Raw genomic sequence first — 22,149 nt, forward strand, 5'->3', positions numbered from 1 at the left:
TAAACAAAAGACCGAGCTTGGACGAGAACAACGCTCCGCTCGCCCAGTAGGTGGCGCAAAGGCGCTGTTCCGGGGTTAGTGGAGCCTGGAGGGGGAGGAGCTCGTTCGGAAATTAGGCAACGTAAGCCTTCCTTTAATTGGCCCAAGAGCCTCGGCCCACTATCCAATCAGAAACGCCGGCGTCATCCTGTTACAGGGCTAGGCTGCTGCCCGCGGAAATTTGAAATGGCTGACGGGTTGCTGGAGGGTGGCGAGCTGGGGTCGCAGGCGATGGCTCCGCAGCCAGAGCGCATAGGCTGGGCAGTAGAGGAGGAAACACTGCCTCTGGAGAAAGGTGAGCGCCTGTTACGCCGGGCCCGAGGAGCCGCCTCCTAGCGGCAGACCATTTCCGCGGGGGCCTGGGGCGTTGGGACCCTCAAAGGGCGCCTGGATCTTATTTGGGCTTCCGGACCCAGCTAACAAGGGTGGCTGTGGTGACAGTGCGAGGCTCCGACCGCCGCTCAGAACGCCAAATTCGGGAGGTACCTTGGGCATCTCCCCTTCTCCCCGTCCCATCTGGCTTCTGCTTCTGCGAGATTGGAGGGAGTTGAACCAGGCCAAGAATTCCCAACCTGGATGTCTGGGTGTGTTTCCGGGTGTTTTGTGTGTGTTCAACTGTGGGGAGATGCCTCCTATTTTTCTTCTCCATCTCAAGGTAGATCATGAACCACTCTCCCCTTAACTGAAAGAGAAGAAACTTGAATCTTTGGCCTAGGTAGCCCTGCCCACTGAGAGTAGGTGACACGCCCAAAGTTAGAGGAGCCAATATGGGACAGTCTAAAAATAGAACCGAAGTGTAATTCTCAGTCCTGTCTAACTCTTAATGGAGATTTCCATTATTATTATTATTATTATTATTGTTATTATTATTATTTGTCCTGATATTTTTAAGCTGTTCAGAATTTTCCTTTACCGTTTTCAGTTGGATTGTATAGTGGAAAGAGTCTGGTAAAGTGAGAAAATATATGTATGACTTAGTTCCACTACTAATCCCTCTTATGACCTAGCAGAAATCACTTGACCTCAGTTTTCCTATCTGGAAAACAGAGCCAACGGTCTTACAGAATGTTGAAGATTAAGTGAAATAATTTGTGAAAAACAATACTCTCAAAGTGGCTGTAAAGAATTGTGCTGAAGTAAGGTATCCTTTGCTTTTTTATATTTTGTTAAAATACACATAAAACGAATTTAACTGTCTTAATAATCTTTAATTGTACAGTTCAGTGGTATTAAACATATTCACACTATTTTGCAGCCATCACTACGGTCCATTCCCATAACTCTGTCATCTTGTTTTTTGTTGTTGTTTTACAAATAGTTTATTGTCAACTTGGTTTCCATGTAACACCCAGTGCTCATCCCCACAAGTGCCCTCCTCCATGCCCATCCTCCCCTCTCCACCCCACACCCAGGGGTGGAGACTGGAGGATGAACTGGAGAACACTCAGTTTGTTCTCAGCATTCAAGAGTCTCTCATGGTTTGCCTCCCTCCCTCTCCCTCACTATTTCCCCCCTTCTTCTCCCCCATGGTCCTCCGTTAAGTTCCTCTTAATCCTCCTATACATGCAAACATATGGTATTTGTCCTTCTCTGCCTGACTTATTTCGCTCAACATAACACCCTCAAGGTCCATCCATGTTGCTACACATGGCCAGATTTCATTGTTTCTCATTGCCATGTAGTATTCCATCGTATAGCTAAACCACATCTTCTTGATCCATTCATCCGTTGATGGACACTTAGGCTCTTTCCATGTTTTGGCTTTTGTTGAGAGTGGTGTTATGAACATTGGGGTCCATGTGCCCCTGTGCATCAGCACTCCTATATCCCTTGGGTAAATTCCTAGCAGTGCTATTGCTGGGTCATAGGGGAGTTCTATTGTTAATTTTTTGAGGAACCTCCACACTGTTTTCCAGAGGGGATGCACCATTTTACATTCCTACCAACAGTGTAGGAGGGTGCTCATTTCTCCACATCCTCGCCAGCATCTAGAGTCCTCTGATTTGCTCATTTTAGCCACACTGACCAGCGTGAGGTGGTATCTCAGTGTGGTTTTGATTTGTATTTCCCTGATGAGGGATGCTGAGCATCGTTTCATGTGTCTGTTGGCCATCTGGATATCCTCTTTGGAGAAGTGTTTGTTCATATTTTCTGCTCATTTCTTCACTGGGTTGTTTGTTTTTCAGGTGTGGAGTTTGGGGAGTTCCTTATAGATTTTGGATACTAGCCCTTTATCTGATATGTCATTTGCAACTATCTTTTCCCATTCCGTCGGTTGCCTATTAGTTTTATGGATTGTTTCCTTTGCCCTGCAGAAGCTTTTTATCTTGATGAGGTCCCAATAGTTCATTTTCACTCTTGATTCCCTTACCTTTGGGGATGTGTCCAGTAAGAAATTGCTGTGGTGGAGGTCAAGGAGGTTGATTCCTGCTTTCTCCTCTAGGGTTTTGATGGTTTCCTGTATCATGCTCAGGTCCTTTATCCATTTTGAGTTTATTTTTGTGTATGGTGTGAGAAAATGATCTAGTTTCATACTTCTGCATGTTGCTGTCCAGGTCTCCCAGCACCATCTGTTAAAGAGGCTGTCTTTTTTCCACTGGATACTCTTTCCTGCTTTGTCGAAGATGAGTTGGCTGTATACTTTTGGGTCCACTTCTGAGTTCTCAATTCTATTCCATTGGTCTATGTGTCTGTTTTTGTGCCAATACCATACTGTCTTGATGATGACAGCTTTGTAGTAGAGGCTAAAGTCTGGGATGGTGATACCTCCCATTTTGGTTTTATTATTCAATATTACTTTGGCTATTCGGGGTCTTTTGTGGTTCCATACAAATTTTAGGATAGTTTGTTCTAGTTTTGAGAAGTATGCTCGTGCAATTTTGATTGGGATTGCACTGAATGTGTAGATTGCTTTGGGTAGTAATGACATTTTAACTATATTTATTCTTCCAATCCATGAGTATGGAAAGTTTTTCTAGTCCTTTGTGTCTTCTTCAATTTCCTTCATAAGTTTTCTATAGTTTTCATCATACAGATCTCTTATATCCTTGGTTAGATTTATTCCTAGGTATTTTATGTTTTTTGTGCAATTGTGAATGAGATCAGTTTCTTGATTTCTCTTTCTGTTGCTTTATTGTTGGTGTATAAAAATGCAACTGATTTCTGTACATTGATTTTGTACCCTGCAACTTTGCTGAATTCATGGATCAGTTCTAGTAGGCTTCTGGTGGAGTCTGTCGGGTTTTCTATGTAGAGTATCATGTCATCTGCAAAAAGTGAAAGTTTAACTTCTTCTTTAACTCTGTCATCTTGTAAACTGAAACTCTATTCCTATTGAACAATAATTTATCATCCTCCTCTCCCTCATCCCCTGGCTATGATCATTATACTTTCTGTCTTTATGATTTTGACTAAGTACCTCATTATCAGTGAAATCATATAGTATACTGGCTTATTTCATTTAGCATCATGTCCTCAGGGTTCATCCATGGTGTAGCAGGTGTCAGCATTTCCTTCCTTTTCAAGACTGAATAATATTCCATTGTTATGTATATATGACACTTTATTTATCCATTCATCCATTGATGGACACTTGGATTGCTCCCACCTTTTAGCTATTGTGAGTAATGCTGCTATGAACATGGGTGTACAAATATCTTTTGGAGGTCCTGCTTTCAATTCTTTTGGATATATACTCAGAAATGGAATGGGTCATATGGTTCTTCATAGCAACTATACCATTTTACATGCCTACAACAGTGTACAAGAGTTCCTACTTCTCTACCTCTTCATTAACACTTGTTTCCCTGACAGTTTTTCTTGTTGTTTTTTGATAATAGCCATCCAAATGGATTTGAGGCGAAGGTATTATTTCTTTAACATTTATATATATTATTTATTTTTTACTCTTGTGATTAACAAATAATTTATTTAATTATCTTAATTTAATTGAAATAGGCATGCTGTTTTCATCTTTCTTTTATAGGCAAGAAAACTGAGGCACAGAGAGATCGCCTCACAGCTAGTGAGGTATTAATGCCCTTTGAAGTTCATGTGCATTGGCATTTGTGAGCAGTAGACCCCTGAATATACTGTGGGTCATTTGTGAAGTCAGGTAGTTCTAGTGGCCTGAACAGAGGCAAAGAAGTCAAAGGAAGGAGAAAACACATGGATCTGGGGAGGTGGGGTGGGAAGACTGCTGTTAATAACAGTCTCAGATAAGATACCCTCCCTGAAACAACCTATGGATATTATCTTGCCAGCATAAATGCTACCCTCAGCATTGCTTATTTAGTAGCCATTTTGTCTATTAAGAACATCGTATTAGACAGGATTAGATATGCCACTGGCCAAATCATGCCTTATAAAACATAAGTACATACAGCCCAAACCTAATGTGATTAGCATTTTCTAATCTTTTCTAAGGAAAAGTGACATAGTCACTAAAATTAGTGAGGAGGAACCTAGTAGCTTTAGCAAAGTAAACCTTATGCGTTATTAAGAATCTCTCATCCTTGTTTATTGAGGGGCCATTGACAGACTGATATTGAAGAAAATAAAGAGAGGCTTCAACTAGTTTTGAGAAGGTATATAGGAAACCTGCTCCTAACTTTAATGCAGCTTTAGGGAATTGTTTTTGGAAAAAAAAACCACTATAAGATATTTGACCATTATAAGTTGCCAGCTATAGTAAGAATCACAGCTTAAAGATCCTTTAAAGGAGATCTTTGGTGACTTCTAGTGAATAAAAAACAACCCTCTTCCTCTGCCTCTGTGAAAAACTGCACAGAACAACAAAGACCTAACCTATGAAAGATTTTAAGTTCTTACTGTTTCAAAGTAGAACTTGGTTTTTGCGGTATTTTCAAGTTTGGAAAACTGGTTTCTTCTGATAGTGATAAAGGTGAATAAAGCATTGCTCCCAAATCCTTGTTTATATATTTTTTGGAACTTCTAAACAAGGGTATGAAATTAGAAGCAGTCCATAACACTGGAAGTGTCTGGGGTAGTTAAGCCTGATTATTTTTATTGTTCTTTTAGGTCTATTCCAAGATGAAGATTCATGCAGTGATTGTAACAATCATGATAAGCCGGGTACTAATTTACAAAGTTTTGTGCCTGAAGGAAAGACTCATTTCCCAGAAATATTCCAGACAAGTCAACTTTTGTTCTATGAGCGATTTAGAGCTTATCAAGATTACATTTTAGGTAAGTAGGTTTTTTTTTTCTTCTTTACTGCTTTTATCTTTTCAGTTTACAAGTAGATTGTTTATCTCAGTCCCCCAGACTGCCAGTTTGTTCTGAGAAAGTGGATTTAAGTAGATTTATTAATTTTTCTCTGCTTTATGCAGTCTTAATTCTTATTGTGTTTATTTTGTTTGTAGCTGACTGCAAGGCCTCTGAAGTAAGAGAATTCACAGCTGAGTTCTTGGAGAAGGTCCTTGAACCATCTGGATGGCGGGCAGTCTGGCACACTAATGTGTTCGAGGTGCTAGTTGAGGTAAATTTAATTCTGTTGTTAAGACATTTGTCTCTAGCTAAAAGCACTTTCCTTCAGACTGTTACAGCCAAAGTGCTTATTTTTAATTAAAGTTTATGAGCTGATTGAAAATAGCATGTTTTTCACATCTAATTGTCATGGTGCATGGAGTGTTCCACAAATTTTAAAGGCAGCCAAAGAGGAGCTACCAGGGAATTGAGGTGGTGTAAGTTTCAGTGTCCTTTGACAAGGGGAAATGGATTATAAACTTATGAAGTGGAGGAGGTATTTGAGACCATTTAAAAAATAAAGAGCCTCATTATGAAGTCAACGGAGTTTCAATTAATTTTTTACCTTCTTAGTTGTAGCCCATTAAGTAGCTCAAACCCAACAGGCATTTTAAAACTGGCCTATTTTTTTATGTTACAAATTTGTAGATATGTGGTTAATCTCTTCATAATGTGTTCCATTGTCAAAAGTAAAAACAATCTTATTTTTCAACTTTTTACACTAAATTTGCACTCTAATTACAGCTATGAATTTTTCTCAATATTTGTTAACTGGACCACAAAAAAACCTGTTCCACTAAAATGTTAAACCAGGGAGTGAAAATACAAGTTGTTGCTGCAGCTACTTTAGAAAATGACATCACTTTCTGCAGAGATTATGTATGAGGCAGTGGATTGCAGCTGTTCATGGGGACTCTTAAATTTTGGATTATGCTAATATCTTGGTTGCAGTAAAGGCCTATTAATTTGATTAGGATACCATCGTCACCATCCATGTCTTCCATCCATGTTCAATCTCCCATCTCCATCCTGATTCATTCTCTAAGTTGTCAGAGTCATTGTTTTAAAAGAGAAATGTGCCATTCCTCTGCTTAAAACCTCTAATGCATTGCACTTACTACAGCCTTGGTGTTGGCTTTGTGGCTTCTCATTGTTTAGAGAACACAAAATCCAAGTTCCTTCCAATGCCCTTTCTGTCCTGATCTCCTTGCCCCTCTCTCTCACTTCATCTCCTGCTGCCCCCTCCCACGCCCATTTTTTCCCTTTGGTTCCAGCAAGAAATACTGCCTTTCTGCTTGCCCCAGCAGCCAAGCTTGTCTCTGCCACAGGGCTTTTTCACCTGCCTGATCTTCAGATGGCTGCTTCCCTTTCATCCTGTACATCACAGCTAAGAAGTGACTTCTCTCCACCGTCCCAGCAACACCAGACCATCATCTCTGCTAGTATTGCTTTGTCATATCCTCATCACTGTCTTGTTTGTTTTCTTCTCAATTCTCAATTACAACGTAAGCTCCATATGGGTAAGAACCAGGCCCTTCTTGTTTATTTTTATACTATGGAAGAAGGCTCCCTGTTCCCATTTCATGCTTTAAAAAATCAAAGCTATAAGTAGTGTTTTATATTTGTCTTAATTTTGATTTCTATGTAAGTAATATTTTGAATTTCAGGTCACAGATGTGGACTTTGCAGCCTTGAAGGCAGTAGTGAGGCTTGCCAAGCCGTACCTCTGTGAATCTCAAGTGAGCACTTTTACCTTGGAGTGTATGAATGAGCTCCTCGATCTGAAGGAACATCGGTTGCCCCTGCAAGAACTGTGGGTGGTGTTTGATGACTCTGGAGTATTTGACCAGACAGCCCTTGCAATTGAACATGTCAGGTAGGAAGATAGTTGATAAAAATAACCTCATGACCTGAGACTTCGATTGAAATGCAGTAATTCTGGTCTGTATTATATACCTACATTTAAAACTCAAACTATAAAATTGGTCATTGCAATATTTTAAAATGTTCAAAGATAGGGAATTTTTTTTAATTAAAAAGATTTTAAAAGTATTTTATATTTTCATTTTGAGATAATTTCAGACTTATAGAAAAATTGGAAAAAAAAAATACAAAGAATTCCCGTATGGCCTTAATTCAGTGTCCTCCACTGTTAACAAAAAATAAGGGATTCTTTATTTGGTTTGTATATGTTTAGAAACTCTTAAAAGTTCTGGAGGCTAAGGCTTATGATTAAAGTACTTGAATGTGAGGAAAGGAAAGAAAGTGAAGGAGGTGGTACATCATCTCTTGTACACCAATAAGACACACTTTTTTTTTTTAAGAATGTGTCTGGCCAAAGATGTTTTCTCAGGCCACTTCCAGGATACTTAGGGGATGTGTTCATGCCTTTCAACCTTTTTTGGCATACCTGATTTCCACTTGAACATATGCAGTCTTTGTCCCTTAAGTGAGAAGGAAAGTCCCTACCTGGATTAATTTGTATGCTTTAAAAAAATTAATTACAATATAGTTAAGATACAGTGTTATATCAGCTTCAGAGTACATTATAGTGGTTCAGCAATTCCATATATCACCCAGTGCCTATCAAAAGTGCTGTCCTTGAAGCTTAACAGAAGACCATGGGGAAAGGGAAGGGAAAAAAAATAGTTACAGAAAGGGAGGGAGGCAAACCATAAGAGACTCTTAAATGCAGAGAATAAACTGAGGGTTGATGGGGGTGGAGGAGAGGGGAAAGTGGGTGATGGGCATTGAGGATGGCACTTGTTAGGATGAGCACTGGATGTTATATGTAAGCCAGTTCAACAATAAATTATATTTTTTAAAAAGTGCTCTCCTTAATCTCCACCACCTATTTCACCCATTCCCTCCCTCCCCTCCCCTCTGATAACCATCATCAGATAAATCTTTTGTCAGAGAGTTCCTGATATAGATAATTCTTTTGGGTCTTCTGTATTATAAGTATATTCACTAAGGAAGGTTGACTTTTGGCAATTTAAAAATGGACTTCTATTCCTCTAGGAACTGGGAGACTGGATAATATAATGATCATGTTAATAGCGTGGCACAGTGTCTTGTGGTTTTCACTTTTTATACCATTAGTGAGTGAACCTGGTTTTGCTGAGCTTAATTTCAATGCTCCACAAAGAAGCAGAGTGTTTGGGGCCCTGCTTTCAAGATCTTATGGAAAATTTCTAATTGTACATAAGAACTTTTAACCATAGATATTCAGTATTTGCCCAAGCAACATACATCTAAAGAACTGGCTTCTGTTCAGAACCAGAATAATTGTCTTATGTTTCTCTCCCTAGAAAAAAAAAATCTGTCAACTGAAGCCTTTGAAGGTAAAGGGATAATTGATCAGTTTAGGAAATTAGGAATCAGAGAATCAATCTTTATGAGTATTGAAGTTGGTAGAAAGATAAATATCTGGAATTAGTAATGGTATTATTTGAAGGTGAGCCTGGCTAAATTTATTCTTCATTTTGAGGACTCCAATTCTGGTCAGTGCCCAGAAAAGTTCAAATTATTAGGGTTCTCATTTGTTTTTTATTCAATGAATATTCAAGTGCAGGGTCCTGAGTTGAAGGTGAGATTTGGCTGGTGCATGAAACAGACACAGTCACCATCACCAGGGGGCTTCATTCTAAAGGTGGGAAATGAATCTTTTTTTTTTTTTTTTTAACAAATAGTTTATTGTCAAATTAGTTTCCACATAACACTCAGTGCTCATCCCCACAAGTGTCCTCCTCCATGCCCATCCCCCCCTTCCCCCCACATCCATCAGTCCTCAGTTTTTGTCAGCATTCAAGAGTCTCTCATGGTTTGCCTCGCTCCCTTTCCCCCACCGTTTCCCCCCTTCTTCTCCCCCATGGTCCTCCATCAAGTTCCTCCTAATCCTCCTATACGTGCAAACATATGATATTTGTCCTTCTCTGCCTGACTTATTTCACTCAGCATAACACCCTCAAGGTCCATCCATATTGCTACACATGGCCAGATTTCACTGTTTCTCATTGCCATGTAGTATTCCATGGTGTAGCTAAACCACATCTTCTTGATCCATTCGTCCGTTGATGGACACTTAGGCTCTTTCCATGTTTTAGCTATTGTGGAGAGTGCTGCTATGAACATTGGGGTACATGTGCTACTATGCATCAGCATTTCTGTATCCCTGGGGTAAATTCCTAGCAGTGCTATTGCTGGGTCATAGGGGAGTTCTATTGTTAGTTTCCTTAGGAACCTCCACACTGTTTTCCAGAGGGGCTGTACCAGTTTACATTCAAGGTGGGAAATGAATCTTAATCACACGAAGGTATAAATGTGATTGGAAACTGCAGTGAGTGCAATAAAGAATTAGAGTGTTCTAAGACTAGGTCAGATGGCTGTTACATGGTTGTCTCCTGAGGAAATGACATTTGAACTTGGGTCTGAAGAGTTGGCTAGGTGAAAGGGGTTGTAGCAGGGGTGGGGAGGGAATGGGTTCAGGAGCTGAGTGAATTTAAGGAAGTGAAAGGCCAGCCTAGCTGGGGTAGCTTAGAGGTTGTCAGGAGTCAGAAGATGCAGGGTTTCATCAGCCAATTAGTCATTTTTGTCTGTAAGAGCACTGGGGAAGCCCCAAAGGGTTTTTATTCAAGGGTGAATAGGATCAGCTTTGTATTTTAAAAGATTTATTCTGGCTACTGTGTGGAAAACAAGTGGAGGGAGATGTCATAGGAAGACCAGGCAAGAGAGTGGACTAGAGTGGGGTGTAGAGAGGACACATGGAGGCTTACTGAGAAGGTAGGGTAGCTGGGACTTGGTGGCCGAGTGGATGTGGGGGATGAGGAGATATAAGCGAATAAACACTGGAAGGGGTGCAGATGTGAGTGATGTGTGTGAATGCCCAGTATGATAATGGTGAGGATAATCCTTGAGCTGGGTCTTGAAATGTGAATAATAGCTTACCAGGTGGAGAAGGTGGACAGCCTGACCAGCATGTCACATGGAGGTTTGAAACAGCTTGTGAAATGGGAGTTTGCATGCAGGAGGTCTGAAAAGAGAGGTGCTCTAGAGCCAGATTGTGAATCCATGTAATACTGCCAACCTCAGGAATTTGAACTTCATTGTGAAGGCAGCAGTAGGCAGAGGTTTTTTTATTGAGTAAACGCATGCTCAGATTCTTTTTTCTTTTCTTTTCTTTCTTTCTTTTTTCTTTTTTTTTTTTTGAGATGACTAGAAGGTGAAGAGACTGGCAGTCCAATCTACAAGAATTAAGAGATGGCTTTATTTTCACTGTTCCTTTCTTTTCACAGCAGAACTTCTTGACAGAGTTCTGTGTAGTTGCACTCTGCACCTCCTGGCATTCCAGTAATGCTTCTGTCCCATGGTACCACTGATATTATGCTTAAATTTAGTCACCAAAGTCCTCCATGTTCTCCTTCCCAGTCATCTATTCTCTGATCTTATCTTGCTTTCCCTCTCAGTCACATTCTAGTTATATGATCATTCCCATCCTCCTCACACACACACTCCCAGTTTCTTTGTCATCTTGGTTTGTTCTCTCTTGCTCAAAACTTTAAAATGTTGAAGTTACCCAGGGATTGGTCCTAGACTATCCATCCTTCTCTCTCTTTAATCAGTCCTGGAAGCACATTAGAATTACCTTGGAATTGCTTTTGTTTGTTTGTTTTTTAATATTTTTTTATTTTTGGGAAAGTGCAGGCAGGGGAGGAGCAAAGACAGGGGGAACAGAGGATCCAAAGTGGGCTCTGTGCTGACGTGCTGACAGCAGCAAGCCCAATGTGGGACTTGAACTCATGAACTGCTAGATCGTGACCTGAGCCAAAGTCAGACACTCAACTGACTGAGTCTCCAGGTACCCCTACGGATTGTGTTTTATAGGAGTAGTCCAACTAATACATGAAGAAAGAATGATAGGATCAGAATATCACTATTTTGCACCTTGCAATAAAATAAAGATTCTAGGCAATAATCATGATTGGCTGCTAAAACCACTGGTGAAAAACTGATGGGAACTCTGTAGTAGATAGATCAGGCTGACAGCACCTGAATCAACTGGTCATTGTTAACTTCATCATCAGAAGAGATGACCAGATATCATACGCTACCTGATGGAAATACATTGTGTCTCCCTTTAAGTATCCTTGCCAAAATATCTTTCCTAAAGCTGATTAAGTTTTTAGATCTTACTTTCTGTTTACCAGAAGTAAAAGAAACAGAAGAACATGTTAAATGACCCCATGGGGATGCAATCAATAAAATTCAGAGTGTGGGAAATTGTTAAATATATTGCAAGGAGAAAAGGAGAGAGAGATAATCTATAGAATAAATGTGATTTAATTAAATGCAATAGCTGACCCTTGTTTGTATCCTGATTTGAACAAGCCAATGATAAAACAACAGCAACAATAGGGGAAGAGACAAATAGGAAAAATTCAATACTGACTGGATATTTGGATGTTAAGAAATTATAACATTTTCTTGGTATAAAAATTTATTTTACAGCTACATACTAAAATTTGTGATTGTTGTATGTTTGACGTTTGCTTTAAAGTAAATCCAGTATTGGAATCGTGGGGATGGGGAGTAGGGAAGTAAGTGGGTAGGGTAGAGATGAAGTAAAATAGCTTATGTATTGATAATTGTTGAAGCTGGGTAATGCATACATGGTATTCATGATACTATTTGTTCTTGTAGGTGTTTGAAATTTTCCATAATAATAGTTTGTTCAATCACTTGGGGGGGATTAAAAAAATATGGATTCTGCACCCAACCCCTTTCCGTCTCCTGCCCTTTGCAAGGGTTCTGATTTATTGGTCCTGGGTAGGTTTGGGAATCAATTTTTAAAAGCTTCCCAGGGGATTCTAACATGCAGAGCCAGGTTTGAGAACTGCTGTTTTATATTATGTCCCTAGATGATCTCATCTGTTGCTTTAAAGCTATCAGTATTCTGACAACTCCCAGATTAATGTCTTTAGCCCTGATCTTTCCCTTGAGCTTTGGGCTTATATATTCATATTTACTCTTGACATCATCCACTTGGAGGTCAGATAGGCATCTCAGTTCAAACATGGAGAAACAGAGCTGATATCAACCCCAAATCTTTTTCTCTCCCAGTCTTTCCTATCTTAACAAATGACACTACCATCTACCCAATTACAGATGGTCAATAAGTAGTTCTTATTATTTAAAAAAGGTGATAATGGAAACAGTGTTGTAGAAAAACTTCTTTAGCCAATCCAGAAAAGTTCTTGTATGACTCACAACTATCAAGTCTAACATTTATGCAGCATTCTGTACCATTGCTGATACAGTTGTTGTGGTTTATTCTTTAAGCTTGCACCCCTCCAGAACCCTAATACTGAGCCAGTGATTGAATTTGAATGATATGAATTTCCTTTTCAGGTTTTTCTATCAAAACATTTGGAGAAGCTGGGATGAAGAAGAGGAGGATGAGTATGATTATTTTGTCAGATGTGTTGAACCTCGGTTGAGGTTGTAAGTATTTATTAGTGACCTTGTCTGTGTTGGAAAAAGAGCTATCCATGGTTTATTTTATCTATCCGGTGTATGTGTACTCCAAGGGCCCACACATAGTAGCAGGCTGCTATGCAAATAGGATAACCCGTTGACGAGTTATTAAATGAAACTTGTACAAGTGCAGAGAAACCTATTTTTAGTGTTTATACACTGAGTCTAAAAGCAGAGTTCACGGACACTGAAATTAAACAACTCATTGTTTTGTAAGTCTGAATAAAACTCAGTTTAGTGAATGTGTTTAAAAGAAACCCAGTGTTAAATTCAAAGACAATTGTTTGAAAAATAGTGAAGTTAGTTGAATTATAGAAGATTTCTTTCGCTTTAACTTTTTAAGAGTACTTTAAAAAATATTTGGCTTTATTCTAAGTTCCTACAGTAAAACACACTAGGCTAAACTAACAATTATCTCAGGATGAAAACAAGGTCAAGTTCTTGTCCTTAAATCTTATTTGACAAATGGATAAAAATACTAAACAGTTAATATTGGTGGTGCATAAAAATTTCCTAACTACTGAAACACACTCTTCTTCTAATTTGTCATATTTTTAAATGGAAAAACACATTACAAAAAATCTAACTTAACCATACAACATACATAGTATTCAGATTTACACTAGATGGTACTCTAAGACCAGGTAATTTTCTTGTATTCATAAGTGGTAGTTTAATAGGCAGTGCTGCAATAAGAATAAAATTAGAACTTGCACTCAAAAAAAAAAAATTGTAGAAGGTGATTTTTTCCCCTATGTGAAAGGTGATTTTGTTACATAGGTAAGACAATAAGTAATCCTTTACTTTTTTCTGGAACCCAATTAGATTTAGTAAGTTTCTCTTGATTTACATAGTAAATAATAAGTAAAAATATGTGAAAAGTACAGTTAATGGGTCTTCTTGGTTTAGAATTATGTGTGATTTCTATTTAGCCTTTCCAGTTTTTCTATCATGTATTTCCTATTTTCCCATAATATATTCAATAAAATGCCAGAATTTCAATAAGTTTGCATATTTTCTAGTTTTGTTATGCTTGCTCTTAGAGAGCAATGATTGGTTTTGATTGAAGTGAAATGTAATGGTAGGTGAATAATATGTATTTAGCAAATTTGATCTTTACTTGGAAAAGACTATTCTGATTTGACAGCTTTACATGTTCAGACGAGAGATGATTTACATACATACCTTTTACATGCCTGGCAGATGGGAAAGCGTAATGGAGGAATTTTGCTTTCAGTTATGGAGAAAAAAAAACTATGGTACTTGATGGGGAAACTAGAATGTTATCAAATGTAGGCAGACTCTTTAAAAAGGTTCCTGGGCAAAGAGAGGAGTAGCGTTATCACCGTGCAAGATTTAAAGGGAATCAAACCATATTGTCTTGATTTTGCACTGTGAGGTAAATATTTTTCCTTTTTAATTCAAAACACTGTACTTCAAAGCTTATGAGTCTGAGACACAGATGTTGGTTCATTGCTTCCAGACCACAAAGTATCACTTTAATGAAAAGAAATAAGCTGATTGGCATGGATATTGGAAATGCTAAAAACTTATTTTAAAATTTGAGTCTTAATCTTTATAATTTAATAGACCTGATCAAGCAGTCAGTGGTTTAGTTCCCAATTTTTTGTTTGCAAAGTGGATTTCTAGAATATCTTTAAATGAGTATGGATTAACCAAAGCAGACAAAATCCTTGCTTTTCAAGCTTCACCTAATTTACTTACTTGAAAAGTGGAAAAAGAATATTTTTTATTCATTTTAAGTACTGTTTGAATGTTAACTGTAATTTCATGTAAATTTGTTTAGGATGTGGTTCTGTTTTTCCCCCTATCTTATTTAGAGCATGACTAAGTTAGAGAAGCATCATCTAAGGCAATAGTTTTCAACCTTGACTGCACATTAGAGTCCCCAAGGAACTTTTAAAAAAAAAACCTCTCTACTTCTAGAGACCAATTTAATTGGTCTGAATGGGAACCTGAGTATTTGTATTTTTAAAAGCTCCCCAGTTATTCTAATATGCAGCCAAGGTTGAAAATTATCTTCTAGCCTCAGGCATAGCTAGTCAATATACTTTTAACTGAGAAATAAAGCAATTATTTTAAAACACGAGGTAATGACAATAATATTGCAGTTTATTTTCAAATCCATTAATTTCATATCCATTAACTTGATTGTACATTCATAAATTATTTCATTGCATCTAGAAATACTTTTTGTTCTGTCTATATATTTGAGAAGGTATACAAACTAATAATAAATTTTAAGTGCCAATAAGGTTATCCAGTACAAGGTTATTTTGTTTTAATCATGCTCTAGTTTAGTAATGGCAGCTTTATGTTTTTTTCTGAGAATCTCAAAGGCTTATGTTTTTGAAATACTGTTATAATCTTCCTAAGGGAATATTCAGCATAATTTTGTGCTGTAGTGCTTTAAATGTGAGGAAGGACTAGATGACTTCAATCATTTTTATTTTTCAATCTTATAAATATGGTAATCTTCAACATTGTTATGAAACTACTTGAGATACTTCCCTTCCCAGCCACACTCTCAGATTGCCTTCTGACATTCACTTATTAAGATTTTGAACCTAATATATGAGAAAATAATTTTTATTAAATAATGATTACAAATTGTGAAACATGAACTTTCAGTGTTTGTAAATCACAAATGCTTGGATCTGAGGGCAAAACCTAGCAACTCCCCAAAGCAAGAAAAGCTAGTGACTTTAATAAAGTGGTCCTTAAAACTTTGAATAGCTTCCACTTACAATAGAGTACTTTTCAGAAAGACTTAACATGTACTGAGTTATTGTATTATAAAATGCTTTTCTTCCTGATCTTTGAGGACTAACTGCACTGCTTTGATGATAGGAAAATGTGTCAGAAAGACAGTGTATTTCAATTTGCTTTTAAACTTTCAGGCATTATGACATCCTTGAAGATCGAGTTCCATCAGGACTTATTGTTGATTACCGTAATTTGTTGTCCCAATGTGAAGAGAGCTACAGGAAATTTTTAAATCTGAGAAGCAGTTTGTCAAATTGTAACTCTGATTCCGAGCAGGAAAACATCTCCATGGTTGAAGGGTTAAAATTGTATTCCGAGATTGAACAGTTGAAACAAAAGCTAAAACTCATTGAGAATCCTTTGTTGAGGTATGTGTGTCTTTGTTATTCTTAGTTGGCATCTTTTCTAACAAGCTATCTTACTGAGAACTGATAGGTCTATTGGTTTCTCTAAGATACGTGTTTGGTTATCAGAAGAATTCAAATATCCAAGCAAAGGGCATTCGTCCAAATGGTCAGAAGGTCACGCATGTGGTCTCCTCCACCATGATGACTGGTCTGCTGCGGTCTCTGCTCAGGGACAGGCTTTGTCAGGAGCCTTGTAAGGAAGAAACAGAAATTCAGGTAAAAGGAATTTTTTGCCCCAGGTGGATTTTTCTCTTCTAATTCATGCCAGATTTTACTGAATTCTACAAAGCATTTATAAGAGCTTCCCAGAGTTGATTTATTGTGAAATGGGTAGTAGTGAGAACCCTGCTTTTCATCAGCATTAGTCACTTACTGAGCATGTGTTGGGTTCAGTGCAGTAGCCAAGGAGATATTTTTAAGTATGTGTTTTTGGCACTTTGAAAGTGAAACATGAGGGTAGCTAGATGATATGTAGGTTGCTTTTGGGGGTGTATATTTCCAATATGTTGTTGTTTTCTAGTTCCATAGTGATCCATTGTCTGCTATAAATGCCTGCTATGAAGGTGACACTGTGATTGTTTGTCCTGGCCATTACATGGTACATGGCACATTCGCCATTGCTGACTCCATTGAGTTGGAAGGTGAGTCTGGAATATCATAAACCAAACTGTCTTGCATGATATGCTTAAGAAAACAGTAAATCACTGATCTTGTTGAAGCTCCAAGAATATAATTAATTCCATTTGATTTCAAATGAATTGCCTGAAAATATTTTGAGTATTTAGGGGCGTCCAGGTGGCTCAGTCGGTTAAGCTACTGACTTCTGATTTGGGCTCAAGTCATGATTTCACAGTTGTGAGATCGAGCCCTGCCTTGGCTCTGTGCTGGGTGTGGAGGCTGCTTAAGATTCTCTCTCTCCCTCTGCCCTTTTCCCACATGTACCCACCCACCACATGTGTTCTCTCTGTCTCTCTCAAAAAAAAAAAAAAAAAAAAAAAGTATTTAAAGTGTATGGGGCATTGACTCAGTGTTTGAGGATCTTGAGGTATGATTTTTTGTGGCATTATATGTGTTGGGAAAACAAGCACATAGAGGAAAAAAAGACTGCTAGGAAGAAGCATATTTTCCAGATTATAGGTGGTTTATGGAAAGGAAACTTCATTTCTAGAATAAAAATTTTCCCTAGGAATATTCTTTTGAAGTTTATTATTTTTTATTTCCTGCCTACTCTTATTTCTTATATGTTACGGATATGTTGATGCATGGTTTTTGTTTTAAATTTAACATTTTTGCATAGGTGTAGGTCCAGCTTGAAAGTGGACCAAAAATAGTTATTTTATTCATTCTTTAAAAGCTTGCTGAATGTCAAATCCTACTTTGTATCTTGACCAATGTATACTTTTGAGAACATTATTGTTGAAAAATTCTATTAAAAATAACTTTTTAGCTGTCATAATCTTATTGTACATTTAGAGTGATTCCTAAATTTAGGTTACTTTACAATTGTTCTTCTTGGTCCTGTTTATTTCTATAACATGTCAAATTTAGACGCACCTGTTCAACTATTTACCAAAAGAGCTTCAAGTTAGCAATAAAGCTTGTAATGCCAAAAATCATATATCATTTTGGGACTTGTGCAGCTGTTCACAAACTGCTTAAGCTATGTTCTTTATCTTTATCTTGTCAAAACTTCTTAATGGAAGCAAGGCCGGGAGTTTAATTTCCTGCTGTTCACTAGTATATCACTTCACCCCCTTTTTTGTTTTATGTATGTAATTTTTGTTCTTTCTCCTCTCCAATATTTGATATATAATAGATGTGCGTGTATAAATAACACATCTGCAGGATAAATCACTGCAATAAAAACACTTTATTTTTTGGCATAGTGAAAATAGCATTGATATTATAGATTGTATGGTGAATAACAGTTCTTCCTAGATTGGTGAGGAAATTAATAATGAAATTACCAAATTGTCATAAATAACTATATAGGATTCTGAGAATTAAGTGTAAAAAATGACTATAGATTTGCTAATAGGGGGTATTTCTGAGAATTTGGGGAATCAGGTGGTATATCTAATGTGAATATATGGAGTAATTGTTCATGAATAAGATTAAAGCTTATATGATAGCATATCTGACTGATCTATAGCTAATAGTTATCACAAGAGATATATAATTGTGTACCTACCACGTGCAGGGTGTTAACAGCACCTGGTGGGGTTTTTCTTTCTTGTTTAGTACATTTGCTTAAGTGATGGTTTTATTTTAAACTGCTATGAATATGTAGCTTGTTAATGTAATAATCTTATTTTTTTCTCAATATGGCAATTCTTTTTAGTTTTTATTTATTTATTTTTGATGATAAACATAATGGTTATTGTAGAAAATGTTCCAACTACAGGCAGACACAAAAGGAATCAGAAAAAAAAATTCTTATAACCCAGTCATCCAGAGTCCCATCACTGACATCATTCCCAAGTATGGAGTCCCCTTGCATTCTTCTCCAGTGCCCCTGAAGGCTTGTCTGTGTCCTTTGAGTACAGAAAACTTTATTGGTTTTGCCTGCTTAATGTAGTGACTGCTTTCATTTACTCAAGCAAAGGCTCATCTTAGACATTGAGAGTTAGTTCTTACAGCTTTTTTCTATGTGGTTCTGTTTTATTGTGAAAGTCAGGCAACTTCTCTAGTCTTCTGATACTCCAGTTTTTTGCAAGTCCATTCAGAGTTCTGGCCTGCATTATTAGTTTGGAATTTGTAGAGCTCCACTGGTTTTTTTGTTTTGTTTTGTTTTTTTGTTTTTATCTTTTTTAATTTTAAATATTGTCAAGTTGGTTTCCATATAATACCCAGTGCTCATCCCCACAAGTGCCCTCCTCCATGCCCGTCTCCCACTCCCCCTCCCCCCACACCACCAGCCCTCAGTTTGTTCTCAGCATTCAAGAGTCTCTCATGGTTTGCCTCCCTCCCTCTTCCCAACTATTTTTCCCCTTCTTCTCCCCCATGGTCCTCCGTTAAGTTCCTCCTAATCCTCCTATACGTGCAAACATATGGTATTTGTTCTTCTCTGCCTGACTTATTTCACTCAGCATAACACCCTCAAGGTCCATCCATGTTGCTACACATGGTCAGATTTCATTCTTTCTCATTGCCATGTAGTATTCCATCGCATAGATAAACCACATCTTCTTGATCCATTCGTCCATTGATGGACACTTAGGCTCTTTCCATGTTTTGGCTATTGTTGAGAGTGCTGCTATGAACATTGGGTTCCATATGCTCCTGTGCATCAGCACTCCTGTATCCCTTGGGTAAATTCCTAGCAGTGCCATTGCTAGGTCATAGGGGAGTTCTATTGTTAACTTTTTGAGGAACCTCCACACTGTTTTCCAGAGGGGCTGCACCAGTTTACATTCCCACCAACAGTGTAGGAGGGTGCTCATTTCTCCACATCCTCGCCAGCATCTAGAGTCCTCTGATTTGCTCATTTTAGCCACACTGACCAGCGTGAGGTGGTATCTCAGTGTGGTTTTGATTTGTATTTCCCTGATGAGGAGGGATGCAGAGCATCGTTTCATGTGTCTGTTGGCCATTTAGATGTCCTCTTTGGAGAAGTGTCTGTTCATGTCTTCTGCCCATTTCTTCACTGGATTTTTTGCTTTTCGGGTGTGGAGTTTGGTGAGTTCCTTATAGATTTTGGATATTAGCCCTTTATCTGATATGTCATTTGCAACTATCTTTTCCCATTCCGTCGGTTGCCTATTAGTTTTATGGATTGTTTCCTTTGCCGTGCAGAAGCTTTTAATCTTGATAAGGTCCCAATAGTTCATTTTCACTCTTGATTCCCTTACCTTTGGGGATGTGTCAAGTAAGAAATTGCTGTGGTTGAGGTCAAGGAGGTTGTTTCCTGCTTTCTCCTCTAGGGTTTTGATGGTTTCCTGTCGAGCTCCACTGTTTTTTATTGGTTCACAAGGTAGACCTGTTTTTTCAATAACTGAAATTGTTTTAAGTCCCTTTGTCAGGCTCTAAGTCAGTTTAAGAGAATACTAAAATTTTAAAATCTTTAGAAATGCCTGGTATTTTTCAAACCTAATGTGTATTAGGATAATAGGATTTTAGAGTTGGGAGAAAAAACTTGTAAGAGTTAAATGCATTTTTAGGACTTTTTGAACCAGCTGTGAGTATTTAGGATTTTTTGTTTGTTTGTTTGTTTTGGGGTTTTATTTTATTTATTTATTTTTTTACAAATAGTTTATTGTCAAATTAGTTTCCACATATGGATTATTTATTTTTATACAGCAGTTTTTTTTAAGCAAATTTAGTGCTGAGCTGGTCTGAGATGGTTGATAGGTTAGTCTTTCTGATACAGGGGTAAATTGAGGAGTAGTTGTTATTAAAACATGTATACCCTGGTTTAAATTAAATAAGATATGTGGAGAGATTAGATTTTACTGAAACGCAATTTGGTTGACTAGTCTCAAATATCATTTGTAGTCATTTGAAATAGAGAAATCTACTGTAGCAGTTCTGTGGTTAGACATTTCCCCTCACCCATCTTAAATGCTCTTGCTGTCTTCCTTAGGATATGGTCTGCCAGATGATATTGTGATAGAAAAGAGGGGCAAAGGAGACACTTTTGTGGACTGTACAGGTGCAGATATTAAGATCTCAAGCATAAAATTTATTCAGCATGATGCTGTAGAAGGAATCTTGAGTAAGTATCTGAATATTTCATGTATTATTTTGTTCCAAGCTTTGAAGGAAAACTTTACTTTCCCTGGAAGATGCAATTTAATAAACTTACTCTTGAATATATGGAAGGCTGATTATTTATTTATGTACATAACATGATGACTTAAGGAAGCTTACTCTAAAGTAAAAAATAGTTCAGTCTTTTCTTGAAAATTTGTTAGTTTAATATTGGTTTCTTTGTGATCATTTTTTTTCTGTTAATCATTACAATATTGTGTTCTTTGTAGTCGATTTAGCCCTAGACTCAACTGTGCTAGTATTTGTTTCCTAGGATCTATATCCCCTTTCTAGAATTGGCTTCCTTTTCTTCTCCCTTCCAGGATACTCATGAAAGTTACCTTCTGATACTTTTTTGGTAATGAAAAGTGCTTTTTAACTTGATCTTACATTTCTGAGATCAATTCATTCTTTTTTAAGAATGTTGCTTTTAGAATTTTAGTCATTGTTTTGTAAATTATAAATTTGTAATTCCAGTAACAAAGTTTAAATGGCAGCTAGAGAAATATTTAGACCACCTAATAATGTCAGCTCTAGGCCATTTCTAATTTGGAAAACACACATTATTTAAAGCATTTGATTGCATGTTTTCATTCTAGTCATTCACCGTGGTAAGACCACATTGGAAAACTGTGTGCTGCAGTGTGAAACTACAGGAGTCACAGTGCGAACATCAGCAGAATTTTTAATGAAGAACTCGGATTTATATGGTGCCAAGGTAGGATAATCTCTTGTCTTTTGGAGAAGAAGTTTAGGCTTAAGTTCTAAGTAAGTAAAATGTGGGACTAAGATGTAAAGGTGTACACTCCTGTTCTCTTTCCTCAAAGAAGTTCAGACACTTGTATATACTAAGTCAGCCAGATTCAGTTGTGTAAGGAAGAAAAATAAGAAATCTCACAGTTTCTCTAGGATAGCTTTGAGACTTAGACCCTTCACATTTGTTAATTTTGTAAACAAGTTTGTAGCAATTGAAGCTCAGTTGCTTTTTATAAAATAGACTTTTTATTTTGAGATTATTGCTGACTAATGTACTATTGTAACAAATTATACAGAATGGTCCTGTACATATACTCTGTACTAGTTTCCCCCTAACTGTAACATCTTGGAAAACTGTAGTACAGTAGCACAGCAGGGTAACATGATTCAGTCGAGTATTTCCACCACTCCAAGGATCCTGCATATTGCTTTTTATTTATTTGTTTGTTTAATGTTTATTTTTGAGAGAGACAGAGTGTGAGTGGGGGCAGGGGGTGGGGCAGAGAGAGACGGAGACAGAATCAGAAGCAGACTCCAGGCACAGAGCCGGATGCCGGGCTTAAACCCACCAGCTGTAAGATCATGACCTGAGCTGAAGTCAGACACTCAA

General features: G+C 37.6%; 1 protein-coding gene across 2 annotated transcripts in view; it reads left to right on the plus strand.

Moving 5' to 3' along the window:
• The first annotated feature begins 220 nt into the window (after positions 1–220).
• The window catches only part of SHCBP1 (SHC binding and spindle associated 1), a 64,421-nt gene continuing 42,492 nt past the window's right edge, over positions 221–22,149 (plus strand). For both annotated transcript variants that reach the window (XM_039241303.1, XM_039241297.1), the window contains exons 1-10: positions 221–334; positions 5,080–5,247; positions 5,424–5,539; positions 6,975–7,183; positions 12,715–12,807; positions 15,762–15,995; positions 16,082–16,250; positions 16,555–16,675; positions 20,617–20,748; positions 21,383–21,501. In XM_039241303.1, the coding sequence (XP_039097234.1) occupies positions 226–334; positions 5,080–5,247; positions 5,424–5,539; positions 6,975–7,183; positions 12,715–12,807; positions 15,762–15,995; positions 16,082–16,250; positions 16,555–16,675; positions 20,617–20,748; positions 21,383–21,501 (1,470 nt within the window). In that variant the 5' untranslated portion in view covers positions 221–225. The remainder of the gene's footprint in view (positions 335–5,079; positions 5,248–5,423; positions 5,540–6,974; positions 7,184–12,714; positions 12,808–15,761; positions 15,996–16,081; positions 16,251–16,554; positions 16,676–20,616; positions 20,749–21,382; positions 21,502–22,149) is intronic.

This window comes from Hyaena hyaena, unplaced genomic scaffold (genome assembly GCF_003009895.1).
Source record: "Hyaena hyaena isolate Hyena2069 unplaced genomic scaffold, ASM300989v1 scaffold_7, whole genome shotgun sequence".
Lineage (NCBI taxonomy): Eukaryota > Metazoa > Chordata > Mammalia > Carnivora > Hyaenidae > Hyaena > Hyaena hyaena.